The sequence below is a fragment of the Anneissia japonica genome, unplaced genomic scaffold, assembly GCF_011630105.1.
Source record: "Anneissia japonica isolate Jap-2015-1 unplaced genomic scaffold, ASM1163010v1 scaffold288010_len917306_cov203, whole genome shotgun sequence".
Lineage (NCBI taxonomy): Eukaryota > Metazoa > Echinodermata > Crinoidea > Comatulida > Comatulidae > Anneissia > Anneissia japonica.
This window is the reverse complement of record NW_022715767.1, coordinates 704,107-721,988: the sequence shown is the minus strand read 5'-3', so window position 1 is coordinate 721,988 and position 17,882 is coordinate 704,107. Positions and strand designations below refer to the sequence as shown.

General features: G+C 30.2%; 1 protein-coding gene across 14 annotated transcripts in view; it reads left to right on the top strand.

The window, feature by feature from the left end:
* LOC117109333 (semaphorin-1A-like) overlaps positions 1-17,882 on the top strand; it is a 39,095-nt gene that overhangs the window by 10,074 nt on the left and 11,139 nt on the right. For 7 of the 14 annotated variants that reach the window (XM_033251615.1, XM_033251613.1, XM_033251611.1 and 4 more), the window contains exons 4-16: positions 4,455-4,566; positions 8,417-8,545; positions 9,167-9,255; positions 10,695-10,836; positions 11,938-12,001; positions 12,456-12,597; positions 12,714-12,903; positions 13,012-13,228; positions 13,822-13,896; positions 14,519-14,550; positions 14,870-14,881; positions 16,041-16,091; positions 17,340-17,414. In XM_033251615.1, coding sequence (XP_033107506.1) covers positions 4,455-4,566; positions 8,417-8,545; positions 9,167-9,255; positions 10,695-10,836; positions 11,938-12,001; positions 12,456-12,597; positions 12,714-12,903; positions 13,012-13,228; positions 13,822-13,896; positions 14,519-14,550; positions 14,870-14,881; positions 16,041-16,091; positions 17,340-17,414 — 1,330 coding nt within the window. The remainder of the gene's footprint in view (positions 1-4,454; positions 4,567-8,416; positions 8,546-9,166; positions 9,256-10,694; positions 10,837-11,937; positions 12,002-12,455; positions 12,598-12,713; positions 12,904-13,011; positions 13,229-13,821; positions 13,897-14,518; positions 14,551-14,869; positions 14,882-16,040; positions 16,092-17,339; positions 17,415-17,882) is intronic. The other 7 variants (XM_033251620.1, XM_033251617.1, XM_033251616.1 and 4 more) reach the window with 5 other exon arrangements.

The following is a 17,882-nucleotide window of genomic DNA, read 5'->3' as shown; positions in this document are numbered from 1 at the left end:
CAGGCCTCCAGCTATTTTGCTGTTCCTTCGTTTGTTGCTGGTTATTTGAACATCAATAATTCCCTTGTGTTTCAAAAAGAAATGAAATATCTTCGAGTTCTCTTGGGGTAAATGTCCGACGATGCAGCGCAGTGCTTCTCCTTTCACAACAGCAATCGCGTGCTTGTCAAAAACATTGTTGGCCTCATGAACTGTTGAAAACATCTGCCCTCAACTTGAAGAAACATTCTCACTACGGTATTGACTTCATTGACCAGACACCTTGAATCAAATCAGCATCGAACACGCGACACATTAACAATACACGATTACCCGTCGTTTGCCGTCAGTTTGCAGCTTCAAGGCTAACAAAATACCATGAGAGAAACACAAAATAGGCCTAGTGATCGTGAAGACAGTAAACATCAAACGTTTAGAGTAAGCTTTTTTGAGTAGTATTTATTTCATTTCATATCCAAGAAAGCATATGTATATATATATATATATATACATATAAACAGTTAAACATCGTGAGCTCTTTAGCCCATGGTTGGCTATCACAACTCCATATATCGTTTTAACATTCAACAATAACATGAATGGGAATGTCTCAATAACCTCTAGATAAAAATAAGAAAAACAGTGTATTAGTTTTATTAGAAAGATCTGATGATAGATTTTTATTTTATTTTATTTATTTCAACAATCTTTAATGAGGGTGGTCCATCCAGCCGAAGCTGATCATTAGGGACCCTCAATACACATAGTAAGACAAAAAAAAAAGAGCATATTAAACTAATTAAATTACAGTAAAATAAATAACAACCTCTCAATACAAAATATAAGATAAGATATGCATATTATATGGGAATCCTTTTTCCAGAAGCTTAGAGTGAATATAGATCTGCCATAGTATCATAGCATATATTTTCACATACAGTATCTTAAGGTATTGCTAACAGCACTTAAGTTTTAACTTTTTTGTCTTGTTTTCCAACAACCTTACTGCCAATTGATTTTGGTTACATGAAAAAGTAGTCAATAATTTGTCTAAAATCAATAATATTTGCAAGTGCTGTATTATATTACACCACTATTTAAAGTATTAAAAGACAGATTGGTGGTTGAAATGCTTAACCTCCAATCTAAGTTGGTTTTACTCTTTTAAACACAAATATTTAAGAAGACTTCACTACAATAAGCATAGCAGAGTTCATTTCATCATGTAAAGAATGGAATAAAATAAAAATTTGATGTAGAAATTGCTGTCTAAAGGGTAACAGTTTATAAACCCTTTATTTTTTCTTATTTGTCAATTTGGTTGTTTCAAAGCGAGCTGCTGTATAAATCCTGAACTTTTCTATTAGGCCCAATAAAAAAATTAGTTTATCACCCCCGCGCGCATGTCTTTTATGGTACTGAAGAAAAAAAAAACAATTTTAACATTTTTTTTTTGAAAAAAAGAAAGAAAAAATTTATTATTTTTAAAACTTATTTTTTTCATTTATTTTATTAAATAGTTAGTAGATATTGATTGTTTGCATTATCTAAATCATGTTTTACTTTGAATATCAATGCACCAGCAAACAACCCAAGGGTGATATTTGGCTTTAGCAAAATAAAAAAAAAGCCTCCCTCCCTCATCACTTTTCCTGCCCAGATAGGGTGATAAATTAATAATATTTTTTATAGGGCCTTATAGGTGCATAGTAACAGTTCACGCCCCAGTGTAGGAGTTTTTTGGTATTGTTCTACAACAAGATTTGTTAATTTACATGTAAAATAGAAATTGTTAAACACATCAGTGTAGGCCTACTAAACAAAAGTAAATAAAAAATGACTTTCAAAGACTTATAAGATTTACTACTTGTGTATTTTATTGGTGTCAAAGATCAAAATGTGTTAACTTAATATCAGACCCTCAACATAGAACATATTTAAATCCCATGAAATAACTATGGTATTTGACACGCCCTATTTATGTCCATGTCAGTTGTTGCCTAAAATATATGGGTGTCTTCAAGAATAATTTATTTTCATCGATCAAAAATAGAAATTGTTAAACACATCAGTGTAGGCCTACTAAACAAAAGTAAATAAAAAATGACTTTCAAAGACTTATAAGATTTACTACTTGTGTATTTTATTGGTGTCAAAGATCAAAATGTGTTAACTTAATATCAGACCCTCAACATAGAACATATTTAAATCCCATGAAATAACTATGGTATTTGACACGCCCTATTTATGTCCATGTCAATTGTTGCCTAAAATATATGGGTGTCTTCAAGAATAATTTATTTTCATCGATCAGGCATAATATCCTATTATTACATTCCCAGACAATGAATAGAAACTGCATACAATTTTCATTTTGAGATTTAAAAAAAAAAAAAAAAACAGCCTTGGAAAATGAATGAGCTAAAAAAAGTCAGAATAAAAATATCCATTAATAAAATTGTTTCAAATCAAAAATAAAAAGTTAGGTTTGCTTATCCTCCACATTCATTAATTTATGGTTAAGTTGTTAAGACTTCCTTCTTCCTGAAATTCGAATTAATCAGCATATTTATTTATATTTTATGTAAAGAAAGATTTGTATATATTTTTGTAAGAATAAAAGTTTAGTTCCAAAAAGTTTAAATAGAAAATAATCAGGTTGGAAAATGGTAACAGTGGATGCAATTCCATTTTAAGACCTTTTCTCTCAGAGATTTATATTAATAGGATTTAAGTCACAGTTGTCATGGAAACTAGTATGACTGGTGTTCAGTTTTCACAAAAAAGTAACAGGACACCGAAATCCACACCTTATGGTTTACAAGAAAAACGTCACTCCCTCTGGGATCCTCACAAGACTTCCTGGATAGACATTAATATTTGCAACTTTGCACCAATCACTGCTCCTGCACGCAGCCACAAGGAGTGACTACGTCAACAGGCACCCTGCCAGTAATCCGATTAGTTAACTGAGATTGCTGTGATGCTCTGTGACGCACGACTGCATTTTGGTGATTTGAGGTGCTCTATAGGGGTGTTGGTTTGCCCATTTTTTGGCCTACATCCTGTTTCGTAATGGAGTCCTGATTAATCATTGGAAAGTTGCCGTACAGTAAAAGAAATATGTCCTGAGGCTTCATTGAAGTTCAATTTCACATCATTTTTACCATAAATGAATTGTTTTAGTCATTGTAAAAATGACATGCACAAATTATACCCAAGACCATATGATTGCAGTGCAAGACGCCTCTGACATAGTCAAGCCATCTGTGTTTTGTATAATATCTGAAAGATTTCCAGCAAATATTGAAATCTAATTTCTATTCTTCCCCCAACTTCCTGTCGGATTAAAAACAGTCATAAAAAATAAAAAGTTGACTTGTTGAGTGTTTACACACCAAGAATCTGTCATTGCTTTTATTCATAGTGGTCATGATTTGTGGTAAAGGATTGTATGCATACAAACAGAGTTCCTGTCACTCTAAACCTCTTATTTTAAGGAATTTACCCCATTTGAAGTTGAACTTGCAAATAAAATGCATTTTTTCACTATTTGTAACACTGAGTATACAATAACACACATTACTGGCTCTTAAATTACTACAGTTCATTATATTTCTTATACTTAAGATCCTTGTCTATAAGTTCAAGTATAATAATTGGACATTGACTGAGGTCATTGACCTATTAACAGACTATTACTGGACACAAATGTCCAGTTGATGAAATCTTTAATTCATGATTTACCCAAACCTAAGCCTTGGTTTACTTCATTTGGAGGCATAAATTTAAGAAGCTTTAGGTACCAATGCAAACAAAATTACAGAGCTCTATTGATAATCCAAGGATTTTGAGGGTCCTCATAGTAATTTTTGTTTCTTTTGGGTCAGGGTCAGGGTAGTTTGAAAATGTGATTTACTATAGGAGTCATGTGACTAATGTTGATTAAAGAATGATTACTTTATGTGCATTCCCTTGAACTTAATGGGTTCATTGGTAAGAAATAGAGTAGTATAACTGTGATTCAGTGATTGGTTTAGGGAAATCAGTTAAAGCTCAATTTAATGTATTATTTAAACAAATGGTGAAAATATAAACTGTCAGAAAATTAATATTTATTATATTATTTTTATGTGATCATTTCAAGAATTTACAGACTATTTTGATTTTCTATTGTATTGTCATCTTGCTGTATATAAAGGAGTATATTCAATTGTTCCTTCCAATTTCTTCTGATTCCAATTCAGAAATCTTTCCATCATCATTACACCTGTTCTTATTATATGTGAACCCTCTCAGGGTTTACCAAAAGCCATAATTTATAAAACTCTCTTGACTCTATGACATTAATATGTCTATGTATAATAAGCAAAAGTATAACTCAATTTAAATGTGAAAAAGAAGATTAATTCTGATCCCATTTGAATTTGAACTGGTTTTCTGATTTGATTGTTGTAACTTTTCTTGCTCTGTAGGCTAACAAGTCAAGTTTAGAGAGCCAATGGGAGCAAAAGGATACAAACTGGACTGATGGTTTGTACAAGTGTCCATTCAATATACACCAGAAAAGTACTGCTGTCTTTGCAGGTAAATGTCTTATTTATTGTACAGATATAACTTTGTTCAATGTGTGTATATGTTAATTATAATTAATTTTAATTATAGACCTCAAATTGTTTGTCTTCTGTTAATCAAATTGTTTGCCTTCTATTAATATTGTTGGAATCTTTATGATAAAGCTCTATGAGCATTGTTCAGTTTGTAGTTTCATTCAGTCATATCGTATTTGTATGGGATTAAAAAAAATCTCTTATACTGTCTGTATATACTGTCATAACCTAAATGATTAACAACTATATAGGCCTACACACATCCATTTTGGAATTTTCTAGAGGTTCATTTATAAATGCATATAAAGGTATGATAATTCAATGATGGTTTGTTATTTGTAAGACTACAAGATTGATAAGACTAAAATCAATAAGGTGCCCCTAGTTGCATATCCTCGCTCTAAAAATCCATAATATTTAATTTCTGAAAGCCAGTCATCATTTAAATGACATGTAGAGGAAATGATCTTCAGAAACAGTGACATGGAAAAGAATATCCTAACAAATCTTCAAGATGTATAATGGTGGTTATTTATAATAATAATAATAATGATAATTATTATTACTTTTTTTTAATTATTATTTTTTTCAATTATTAAATGCTAACATAAATGCCAAAATTTCACTTATGACTGAAAACAACTCTGCAATTCACTCCCATACAGAAGACTAAATAATTGGTTAAATGAAAAGAAGGATTTTATGAACAAAATGTGGGTGTAATCTTATCTGACGTACGATTCAATTAATACTGCTTCCGACTTTATAGTTTTGTTTTTATTAAGAATTTTGTCTGTGAAGTATATTGATTGCTGTGAAACATCTGTTGTGTTAATGAGAGATTTTGACATTTACGTACATATTTTTAGAATGAGGATCAATTCTCAGATATAAAATTTGAATGAATTATTAAATGCCGAAGTATCAGCAATTCGTTGGTAGTCCTGCATTTAATCTGTTTAATAATTAATATTGCATGCATTTTTTTTAATATGATATACACAGAGGTGAAGGAGGAGCATATTAAATCATCTAGTAGTTGATATGGAAAGTGTATCAAGTGAAGTTGTAATATGAAATCAAGGAGTATTCACCTGCTTGTTTTTGTTATTACTTTATGATTTGTACTGTAGATCTACATATTCCAAGTTGAATACAGTAAATGCATTCATCTACGGTACTTCACATATCATCCCCATCTGTCATCAGTTTGAATTTTTAGTTTTTGGCAATAAAAATACCTACTGTACAGCTGCTTAAATTCAAAAACATGAATTTTTTTAGTGATTTTTTCAGATTTTGTAGATAACAGTAGGTGATCAACTACTTATACCAATACGTTTACTTCTGTAACGGTATCTAAAACTTGGAAATTGCTCAACTTGGAAATTGCTCCACAATCTTAAATTATCATATACCAACTGGATAATAATAATAATAATAATAATAATAATAATAATAATAATAATAATACTGTAATAATAATAATAAATTGAATATGTTTATATAATAGTAATAATTAATGAAAAATCACCCATTCAAGAAACCTATACTGTACAGTATTTGGCACTACAAAATGTCATGGAATGGATTTTAAAATGTATAATATGTATAACATTTAGAATTTTAAGGAATAATTGCTACCTCACTGTACACAGTACTCTATTTAAAGATGCTAAATATCAAAAAAATAATAAAAATATTTGTTTGAAATTAACTTTCCCATTTTGAAGTAACATAAAAAGTTGTCAACTTGAACATAGAAATTAGTGTTTAAAAAAAATGTCTACTAATCAGTTAACAGCGAAAAATGATAGAAACATTTCCAGTCACTGGAAGTGTTTTATTATTTTTATTATAATTTATTGGTTTAAAAATTAGGGTACACATTTTTTAAATTCAATATTTTCTTCACAAGTTAATAATTTTTTATGTTATTGCAAAATGAAAAGTTTTATTTCAAACTTATTTTTTATGATTTTTTTGCCATTAGCAAGGGACAATACATCTTTAACAAGGGATGTACATAATAATTTTACATTGCTGGAATAATATTTAAAACTTCAGAAGTAAATACCAGTGAAGACTGACTTCATTAGCAAAATGTCAAACTACATTAACATTATTCTTATTGTTATACTTTAATCATGCACTCTGCACTGTCATTTTGACAGACATGTAATCAGCTAAAAAGACTGATCCATTGGAACTGTCAGATCTGTTTAGTAGTTTGAAAGCATAAGAGCTTAATGCCTGTAATTTGCTTTGTTCCTTAATGAGAAGATGGTTGATTTCTAGCTCCAGGCAGTGCTTTTAGGAGTCAAAACCATCAATTTTGCTGGTGAAAGGATCATGATAATCATATGCTTGCTCATAATGTCAGGCTATATGATATTGAGTGGACAGATCAATGCTGTTTTCATATTTTTATTCCCATACAGTATGCCTCTGTCACGAAAAACTCCTCAACTGAAATTTACTGAGTATCACCATAATTTTATAATTAGGGCCCACTCCATCGAATAGGACTCACCATAATTATAAAATTAGGCCAACTCTATTGAATAGGACTCACTATGATTTTATAATTACGCCCACTCTATCGAGTAGGACCCCAATCTTGGAACTCAAAATAACTGGACAATATTGAAATCTATTATTATGGTATCTCTTTTAATTGAATGTTAATCAAGGGTTGATGAGAGAAAAGATTTGATTATAAGCTATTATTCGTCGATTGGAAGTCTGTGATTACTACGGAGGTGTTTTGACATTCTGGTGCTGGCAGTCTATGCTTCCAGGTTATGCATTTTATGAATGAGTTTGTACACACTATTGATTCCCGGTGATCAAATATCAAAGCCTTAGGGATTGCTCCAGCTCTACAAACTCATTCATCTTTATGACTCATTGATTAGGTACATTGTGGTTATGAAATAAAGAAATATAGAATGATACAGACAAAAGGATAAAGGTGGGTTTATCTAGAATTTGAAGGAATAAGTGCTGAATCTTGAAAATGATTATATAGAAATTATAAAGAAACAAAATCAATATAGAAATCATTGATGAGGCAAAATAGATTTTATAGATCTATACAAAATCTATTTTTTAATATTTGATAGTCATTAGGATTAACTGTGTCTAGATTGGATAATTTATTTTGTCTATTCCATTCACATTTTTAATCTCAATAATTGGATGGATGCATTGTCTACAATTGGGAATATATAATTTTATATATTTTTCAACAAATATATTTTAGTACTGTAGGCACCTGGATATTTCCACTGGTCTGGGAATTTTTTATCGAGACAAAGGATTCGTTATTTCTGAAATAATTTTGCTATGGAAGTTATGGGTCTTTGTCTGCAATGCTTAAAAGCACAGTCAGTTTAGATGTTAAATCTAATTATTACTCATGGTACACGCTTAAAATCAATAACACCTATCGCTGTTTCATTTATAAGACATTGCAGTTCGTAGAATCACCGTACAAATTAGGTTTAACACGTTATTCCCATGCAAGTGGTATGAAATACTGTACTCGCTTGGAGGTATGCTGGAGGAAGAGTGTTCGCCAACATGTTTTCTGTCTTGTAGAGATCTCCTTTGGTGAAAATAGTTACTAATGTACAGTAATACTAATAATAATAATAATCATCATCCTTCATAATAATAATTAGTTCGAGTTTAGTTTTGGGTCAGCCTTCATTGTTTAAATTTAATCTATCTTTTGCTATGACAGATATGTTTTTGGCTCTATTAAAGTTTTATTATAATCACAATTTATTTTGTTATTGATCTGGTATTGTGTTTAATTTTAGATGGTAGCCTGTATTCCGGGACAGTTGCTGATTTCAACGCAAGAGAATCTGTGCTGACTAGGTCTATGGGCAATACAGATATATACCCGCCTCTTATAACTAAACGTTCTGACTCCATATGGCTTAATCGTAAGTACATTACGTCAGTGAAATCTGAATAATTTCTATAAAATTGCTTGGAATATTTATCAACAGATTTATAAAATATAAATAGATTTCAAATGTACTTCAGGGAAAAAGGAAAACAACAGATGGTATAAAAATATGTTTTCTGCAAGTAATCATAAAATAAGCCAACAAGTAAAGCTAGAGAGACCAGCATCAAGGTGGCCAGCACTTAACAGCCCTAGATTAGTTTTTACTGGCACATGAACTGTTGGAGCCTATTTTACTGTAACCACAAAAACAATATTAAAACATTTTGTTTATATTACACCAATAACCGGATTATTGTTACGAATAAAAACACACCCTTCGCTAAGCCTCACAGTAATACTTGTAGTTTATCAAGGATCACCTACGTATTTCCATCCGTAATTGCTGTTAAAAAGAAACAAGAAAAAAATAGAAACCCAGCCCTAATCCCATAATCATATATTTTCCCCTTGACCATTCAGCCAGTATGATTCAAGGTCTATCTACTTATCATTTACTTTAATTGATTTCAATTATCTAATCATAATTGCAAAGGTTGATTAGTATCTATTAATAGTACAGAAGTAATTTGATTTTGATTGATTTTTTTTGCAGTCCCAGAATTCATCAAATCTTACCAAGAAGATAATGAAGTGTTTTTCTTCTTCCGTGAAATTTCAATAGAAACTCAACATACAGGAAAGGTAAATATTTAATAAGATGTTATATTTAATATTATATTTTTTATAATATTTATATAATATTTTATGTGTATTAGTACTTCCCTCTTCATACAGTACCAACCTGAATATTTGTAGTCGAAGTAGGGCGCAAGTATTTAGTAACACATGTTTGTAGTACGGCACATTATCGTTGACATTTAATAGATCATTTGTTAGCCTATGGGACAGCTAGCTGGCTACATGGAATTATGAATGAATGTAACAATATTTTAAATGTCAAAAAATGATTAATGTTTTCCTTTTAAAGAACATCAGGATTATTTCTGGAACATTAAATAAAAATAGATTTTAATATGTATTTTGCAGGTTTAGATCAATTCTGACATTTATCCAACAAAGATGTTAAGAGTTGAAATGTGGTCCATTTTCAAGGCATTGTGCTACTTGGCAACTTTCTCTTTAAAAGGTTAACCTTTTGGCAGTACAATAAGTATAGGCATCCAACTTAACCCTTACGAATCCCTAATAGACTCCCATAAATGAGAAAGTCTCGAAATTATAATACAGATTCGTATGCCTCTTCGGCCTGTTTTGTTGAATCTTCAACAACCTGGAATGAAGTTTTTGAGTGAAACCACTGCACTGTTACTTGCTCTATGACTTGAAAAGTTTGGGTCTTGTTGCTGGCTTTAAGTGCGTACTTGTGCAGTTTTCTGGTCAACACTTTGGAATGAATCATGGATAGTGGTTGATTTACATGAATTTATCAATATTATGTTTATAAATGTGTTCCTGAGTCATAGGAAGTTGTCAATATGCTTTCAGAAGTCTTAATTACTTTGTACTTGTATGTTAATTATAAAGGATCACCAATGATCTGCGTTAGACTTAGATTGACCTTGCAGCCATAAAAATAATATAAGACTACAATATTACAACATACATTTCTTCCATAGACATAATAATATGCTGTCTACTGAACAGTCAACAAGTAAACTAATATATATAATTTTATTCTCATTTAGATACCAATTTTATAACCAGTTGAGTCATAATATCAATAAATGTGTCGAAGTCTATATCATTATCGTCACAGTTATCAAAGTGGCTGTGTCCCAAGTTCATGCACAAAACTTGTCAGTGGTAGTTTCTAGTATATATAATATGAGGTCACATGCTACATAACTGCCAATAACAGAATTGAGATGTCCGGATGTTTATATTTCTATAGGCATAGAATGCTGTATGTGTGGAAATATACCATGCAAGCTCTGTGGTAATGTTACAGTAGGCCTAATAATGTATACCACTATCTTATTTTTTTGGAGTACTGTAGGCTTGGTATTTTAATGGCTTCTTGTAGGATAAGAAAAGGTAAATAGGTGAGTCAGTCATAGTAGAGTTCATTTTCTAGAATGTTTGCAGACTGGCTGTTGAACCTTGATTTTTTTTTTTTTCAGATGTACTACTCACGGATCGCTCGTGTCTGTACCAACGATAAAGGAGGGAGTACGATACTTGATTCAACATGGACAACTTTCCTAAAAGCAAGACTAGACTGTTCTTTTCACGGAGACTTTCCTTTCCACTTCAACTACCTGCGTAAGTAAACATAAGGCCCAATAAAAAAAATTATTAGTTTATCACCCTCGCGCGCATGCCTTCTATGGTACTAGAAAAAAAAAAAAATGTGAAAAAATTTTTTTTTGAAAAAAAAAAAAAAAATTGTTGAAAAAAATTATATTTTTAATTTTATTTATTTATTTTTTTCATTTATTTTATTAAATAGTTAGTAGATATTGTTTGCATTATCTAAATCATGTTTTACTTTGAATATTAATGCACCAGCAAACAAACCAAGGGTTATATTTGGCTTTAGCAAAATAAAAAAAATAAAAAAGCCTCCCTTCCTCATCACTTTTCCTGCCCAGATGGGTGATAAACTAATAATATTTTTTATAGGGCCTAAAGTATGCCTACAATTATAGGTTTGGCTTTCTACAGCTCATAAACTGTGTCTAGAAGGAAATATTAGGTTAAACTTGTTTCTTGATATTTCAATTTCACTTCAAATAATTTTAAAATAAATATCTAAAAATGTAGGCCTATATTAATAGCATCTGTGACTTGACTCCTTTGTATTATCATGCTAAGATATTATAAAATTTACGTGGAAGGAAATAATAGATTTTGTGGGATTTTTGGGTTAACTCAGGTAAGGTCATGTACCGGATAGAGAAGTTGGTGCCCGTATAATAAGGCCATAATAATAATAATCAAGTGTAGTTCAAAGTAAAAACTGTAGCCTGATTGACGTACAACCTGTCTTAACATTCAACATACCGTAAGCTGCTGATATCCGGAAGTAAGCCGGGATTTAGTACTATCCTACTTTTGTTGCACTGCAATAAACAAAGACTTTATTCTTTAATAATGAAAAAATTCAGTACACATAGTTTTTAAAAAATTTAATAAATGTAATAGTAAATGTTTTATAATGATATGATAACTTTTTCTTATCAAACAATTTAACTAAAATAAAGTCGTGTAATTTCTACTCTGTCATGGTATATGCATAATCTGCTTACTTGTGTTATACATATGTATCACACTTAAAATGCTGTAATATATTTCTTTATCTATATTTTGTAAAGTACTGTTAGTATTATTGATTAATTTGTTCATATTTTGATCTTGTTGCAGAGGATGTTGTGCGGGTTGTTGAAGGAGAAGGTGTATTCTATTATGGCATCTTCACAACTGGAGAGTAAGTAATTTTTGAGGTTATTTGAATAGTGGTCCCATGTTTTTTATGTTAGTTATGCCTCGTTAGACTTGCTGTACACCTAACTATATTAGTAGTCTTTGTGCTCCTTTGCAGCCTCAGTAACTTAGTACAGAAGAATACTATATGTTCTGACAAAAATAACATACAATATACAATAAAATACAATAAACTTTATTTCTTTACAATAGAACAATTCATGTTTTCAGAATAAATTGCAAGAAATGGAGGAAACTGAAGTATCAGTTTGAAACATAAACAATCAGTGAAAAAAATACAATATAAGAATAATCTGTGTCCCAAAAAATTAAGTCAACATGTGAGACCAAAGCAGCAGTGACTAATAACCCAAAAGTGGATAGTGTCTCTCGCTTCCTGTAACCTCTATGTTACCCCGATGCCCATTCTTTCAATCTGTAATGTTCTTATTTTACAGTCATGAAATACCTGCTTCTGCTGTATGTAGGTTCAACCTTGATGAAATCAGAGACAACTTTAATAATGGTTTATTTAAGCAGACATCAGCACCATGGCAACCTGTTCCAGCCGCAAATGTTCCAGTCATTAGACCGGGCAGTGTAAGTGTCACAATATTACATCAACATCCGGTCTGATTCAGAACTCAACAGGATTAATTTTTAAAATTTGTATGCCCTTCTAAAAATATAAAATATCTTTATTTTTTCTATTATAGTGTTCTGCTGAATCAACACAACTTTCAAATGAGGATCTAAATTTTATAAAATCGCATCCGTTGATGTATGAACCTGTTAAGAATTACGGGCAAGACGATCCGTTATTTACGCTCACTCGAAGCAACTACAGATTGAATAAATTAGTGACGACAAAGAAGGGTCCTTATACTATTGTCTTTGCTGGAACAGGTAAAACCTAATACCGTACCTAAAGCTGAACCAATGTTAATGATTTGAATGCTTTTAGAAAAACATAAAAATTAGAGGAATAATTATATAACATTTTTTATTATACAGATGATGGCCATGTTATGAAATTAGTACTGCGTGAAAATCACCCTGTTGGTGGTATGGTCTCACCTGTTCTATTGTACAACATGCATGTGATGGAGGATAAACAGCCCATCACAAACATGAGGTTATATAAGAACAACGGCCAAGAAGTTATATTTGTAACATCTAAAGATGTTATTGTTGAGTTGTCTCCTCAGTATTGTCAATATTTAAAGAATTGGTAGGTATTTATGTGTATTTTTTTTTCAAGATTCTATCTTGTTCTTATTCTAATTATAGGTAGTAATTTACTACTTAAGCATTAAAAATATCTATAAGCTATTAGATAACCTAATGAGACATGGGTCATGGGATTGCTTGTAGTTGTGTATAATCATAGTGATAGTTGTATGATTTGAACCATGAATATTTTGATTTGAAGACAGGTACCTTAACCACTAAGCTACAGTTCCATGTTTGCTGAGTAAAGTTTTATTGTTTGCTATTTATGGTTAAGTATACCTTAAAGTTCTGGATTCCCTTTGTGGCTGATGTGCATACTCAAAAATATTGACATGTATTTTAAACAAGAATGATGATGATTTAGGCCTGAAATAAGTACTCTTCATATGTTTATCACAGATTAATACTACATGCAATCATTTCAAGAACTGTCCACTAGATATCAAGTAGAAACTAACGTAAATCCCGCACAGATGGCTATGTCATATACAAATTGTAATACATCAGCGTTAAGGATTGCAAGCTAGAGTAACGTGCCACCGTGCAGAATAGTAATTAATGTACATGACCCAAGCTTTTGTCACGTTTCAGCTCCTGTAAACAAGATCCCTATTGCAGTTGGATTGAGAGCAGTAGTAAATGTATAGTATCAATATCAACAAATGAGTGAGTGCACAGTAGATGGATTTTGTTTTTGTCATAATATTATACCATTTGTTTTTTCAAATATTTTATATAGGGCCTCTGAAAACTAGAATTAGTTAATGAATAATTATTGTTAGATTTTGAATACCAGACTGTCTTTTGTATGAATTGCTATAAAGATGTATTGTTTTATTGTTTTTACTATCATTGTTTTGAATATTATTGGATCATTATTGTGAATATTTAATTATATGAAAACTTTCAGTCATTATGATAAATTGTTATATTTATATTATAATAATTATTATTTTGCTGGCTGTTGGTATATTAATGTTAGTTTTTGAATGTCAGACTTTCTTTTGTCCGAATTGCTATAAAGATTTATTACTGTTTTTTTTTTATTGTTTTGAATCCTATTAGATTATTTTAAAAACTTGCAGGCATTATAATATATTTTTTATTTAGATTATATTTGTTACTATAGTGAGGGTCTTTAGTGAGTTCCAGAATGAATAGGTCTCAAATTGATGACTAAAATAAAGAGTAGATTATTTTTGAGCCTCTGGAGCATTTAAAGTTTTGTTATGAATAGTTCATTGTTATTATTATAAAGTGATTTTAACATTTTTTTTCCATGTTTCAGGGATTACAGTGGAGTTGAGCTAGATTGTAAAGGTATGCTTGCCTATTTCATTACAAACAATTTTATTTTAAACACATTTTAATCACCAAATTTGATTTAGAAACTATGATCTAATATAATATTTAAATTAATATATTTGTAATTTGTTTTGTTCTACACTCTTTTGAATAAAGAATTCAAAAACATTCTTTATGCACAACTTTAATATTAACTTTTTTTTTGTTTTAGTTTAAAAAGCACATTTGTAATACTTAATATTCCTATTACTTTTTATTTTATCGCTGCAATTCTACTGATCTGTCTATCCATCCTCCTGATTTGTCTATTTATCCTGCTGCCTTGGATGTATAGATCCAATAACAGGTGAGTTTTGCTAGCAGATGCATTGCAACAACTGGCTACAAGTTATGTTAATTGTTAGTTGTTAGTTAGCAACCATGTCTGTTGAATATTTAATTATTGGCTTGTCCCTCGACAGCTAACACTAACACAACTTGCAGCCAGATGTGTAACATTGCTCACATTACTGCACCACATTTTTACAAGCACTTTTTAACATCGGTGTTATTGGCCATCTATTATTGTCTGTATTATTCAATATTGGTAACTGGGCTAAATTCACAAAAATATTATGGGATGGATCTCATGATCATGATCACATGATGGCAATATTATATGCATGTATTGTAAATGAATCTTTGTGACTTAAGTTGAATACCTAATCTCTTTGCATCATTCATTTTTTATCTTTTGATTAACTACAGAGTTAATTCAAAAGTTAAAATTATAAAATATAATTGTTTTCATGCCATGGTAATAGGGAGGAATCATGGACATATTTAATAAATAATATTGCAAAGATAAAACTGCTAATTTTAATCTACTCTGATTTATAAATGTTAATAGCTTATATAACAAGAAAATCTTCCTTCCAAATCCTTCTTAATTTATGCTTTGCTTGTAATTCTATATCTGTATATATTTTACTTAGAATGAGCATGCTTGCAGTGGAATATGTTAAACAGTCCTTGAAAACAAGAAAGACGTAGCAACATAAATGATATTAAGAATTGTATATAATGAGCTGAATTGAGATTTGCATATTTTTTTCTGGGCTTCTCAGAAATATGTTGCTGGATGATGTCAAACTCAATTATTGAAATTATTAAATAGTCAGCAATCTTGATTGATTGATTGATTAATTGCTTGGTTGGTTGGTTGATTGGTTAAATATTGATCATACAGTAGCACATTTATCCAATATTCAATAGTAGAAACCAAATTTTCAACAACATAAAGTATGGATAAAGAATAAAAATTGAGAAAAGGACTATATTTTGATATTCCACTTTAAAACATATATTCATTCTATATATCTTATCAATTTTTGCATGCTTTAGATATTGCTTTTGTTTGAATGGCCGTATTGTGATTTTAGTTTTTTGGTTCTTTTTCCCTTCCACCCCACAATCCTCCTGCTTATGTGTGATTGGTTCGTTGTTATGATCTGCATGTGCTTCAGATGTTGATTGGACTTTGAAAGACTGCACTGATCTTGGTTCCCCTTCCACTGGTTAGTAAAATTACACATTTGATTTCTTTCACTTTTATTTGCATTCATTTTTAATTCATACCAAAAAAAAAAATCACTTTTTTTAAATTTAAATTTTTTTTAATTTGGGAATAATCATTATGGGTTTGAGTTTTGTCATATTTACTTTTAAGATTTGTATTTTTTATTTGAATATTGAATAAATACTTATCAGTATTATTATTATACCGTCATTCCTATGCCATTAAGAGTAAGTGCCATGCTCATATTTTGTTGCTTCAGTTTGACAATTACTCCATGTGTCTGTTATTTTTTTTATGATTTACAAAAATGTAAATAATGAATTGTGTTTTGCATTATTATTTCTATGCTCAAAATTTAATGATATTCTTATTTTATTTCCCATTTTTAATTACCATATTTTGTATCAATATTTCCTTATAATAATTGTGTATGTTTCACTGATAAAACAGTTTTATTTTTCTCCAGGTTCCTTATTTTGACCACGATTACATTAACCTAAAGATCTTTTGTTTTACCTTGTCAGCATTTTATTGTTTGATTAAATATTCAGCTTATATTTCTTGTAGCATTGTCAAGCGTCGTCCTGCAAATTCCCTCGTCGACTGTACTCTAGCATTCTGTGCATATGTGGCATGCTTTGACTTGCATTATAAATATCAATGTTTTATAACTGACCAATCAGGAAGTTGCTTTCAAACTAAGTAGGGGTGAACCAGTAGATAACACATCAGAGTTATATTTTTATTATTCAAAATGTAATTAGTTGTCTTGTTTGATGTCTGTTCACAATGCCCTTAGACAACAAAATCGTATTCTGTAGAATTTCTATTTTAAAATTTAAGCTTAAGTATCATCATTGTCACCTTATTACTACAGTATTTCCATTTTGGACAAATAAAATTCTACTGCATTTTTTTAAATATTATTTTCATATTTAGTAGAATTAAAGTACTTATAATCATCCTATATTCTAGTGGTGTTTACATAAAATTATCATTAGAATTTCTACAGTGTAATCTGCTGCCCACCTGTGTATTATACAGCCCACCTGTGCATTATACACTCCACCTGCCTATTAAACTCATTCCAAGACATATTTCATGATGTGATGTGATTTTTTCCCAAATAAATTTGAAAGCAATTTTTGTTCGGTGCCAGTTCTTTGTTACAGATTTTTTGATATATGGGTATTTTGTGGTGTTTTTTTTGTGTGGCTTTTTTCTCACTGTATTAGTCTTGTTGTAGAATTTACTACCATTGTCACCACCCCCTCTGCTGCGTCTACTACCACCGTTGTTGTAACCACAACTACCACTCCAGGTATATTCATGTATTTTCATGTTGTAGAATGGATTGATATGTAATCTGTTAACTAAGCATGTATTGAAATACTTTCCTAACCATACAGAAGTTGTCAATAATATATATATATTGTAAAAGAAAGTGGCTATAATAATAGTGGATATTAATAGTGATAAATCCTGTTGAATAATAATAAATGATAAATAGATAATAATGAATTAATCTGTACAAAGCTATTGCAAAATTTCTATTGAATTGAATTTATATATGAATATATATGTAAATGTAATATATACACTCGTTTAAAAACTTAATATGTAAATGGTCAGCAAATTCTATGAAAATCTAAAAGCAAAGAGATTAATTGTTACAACTATTTTGTAAAGAAGTATCATCTGATCTAATGATGTATACTGTATTATGTTCGTAAATTTTGTATATTATTATAGATGTAATTAGTAATGTTGTATCTATTGATTGTTGTTC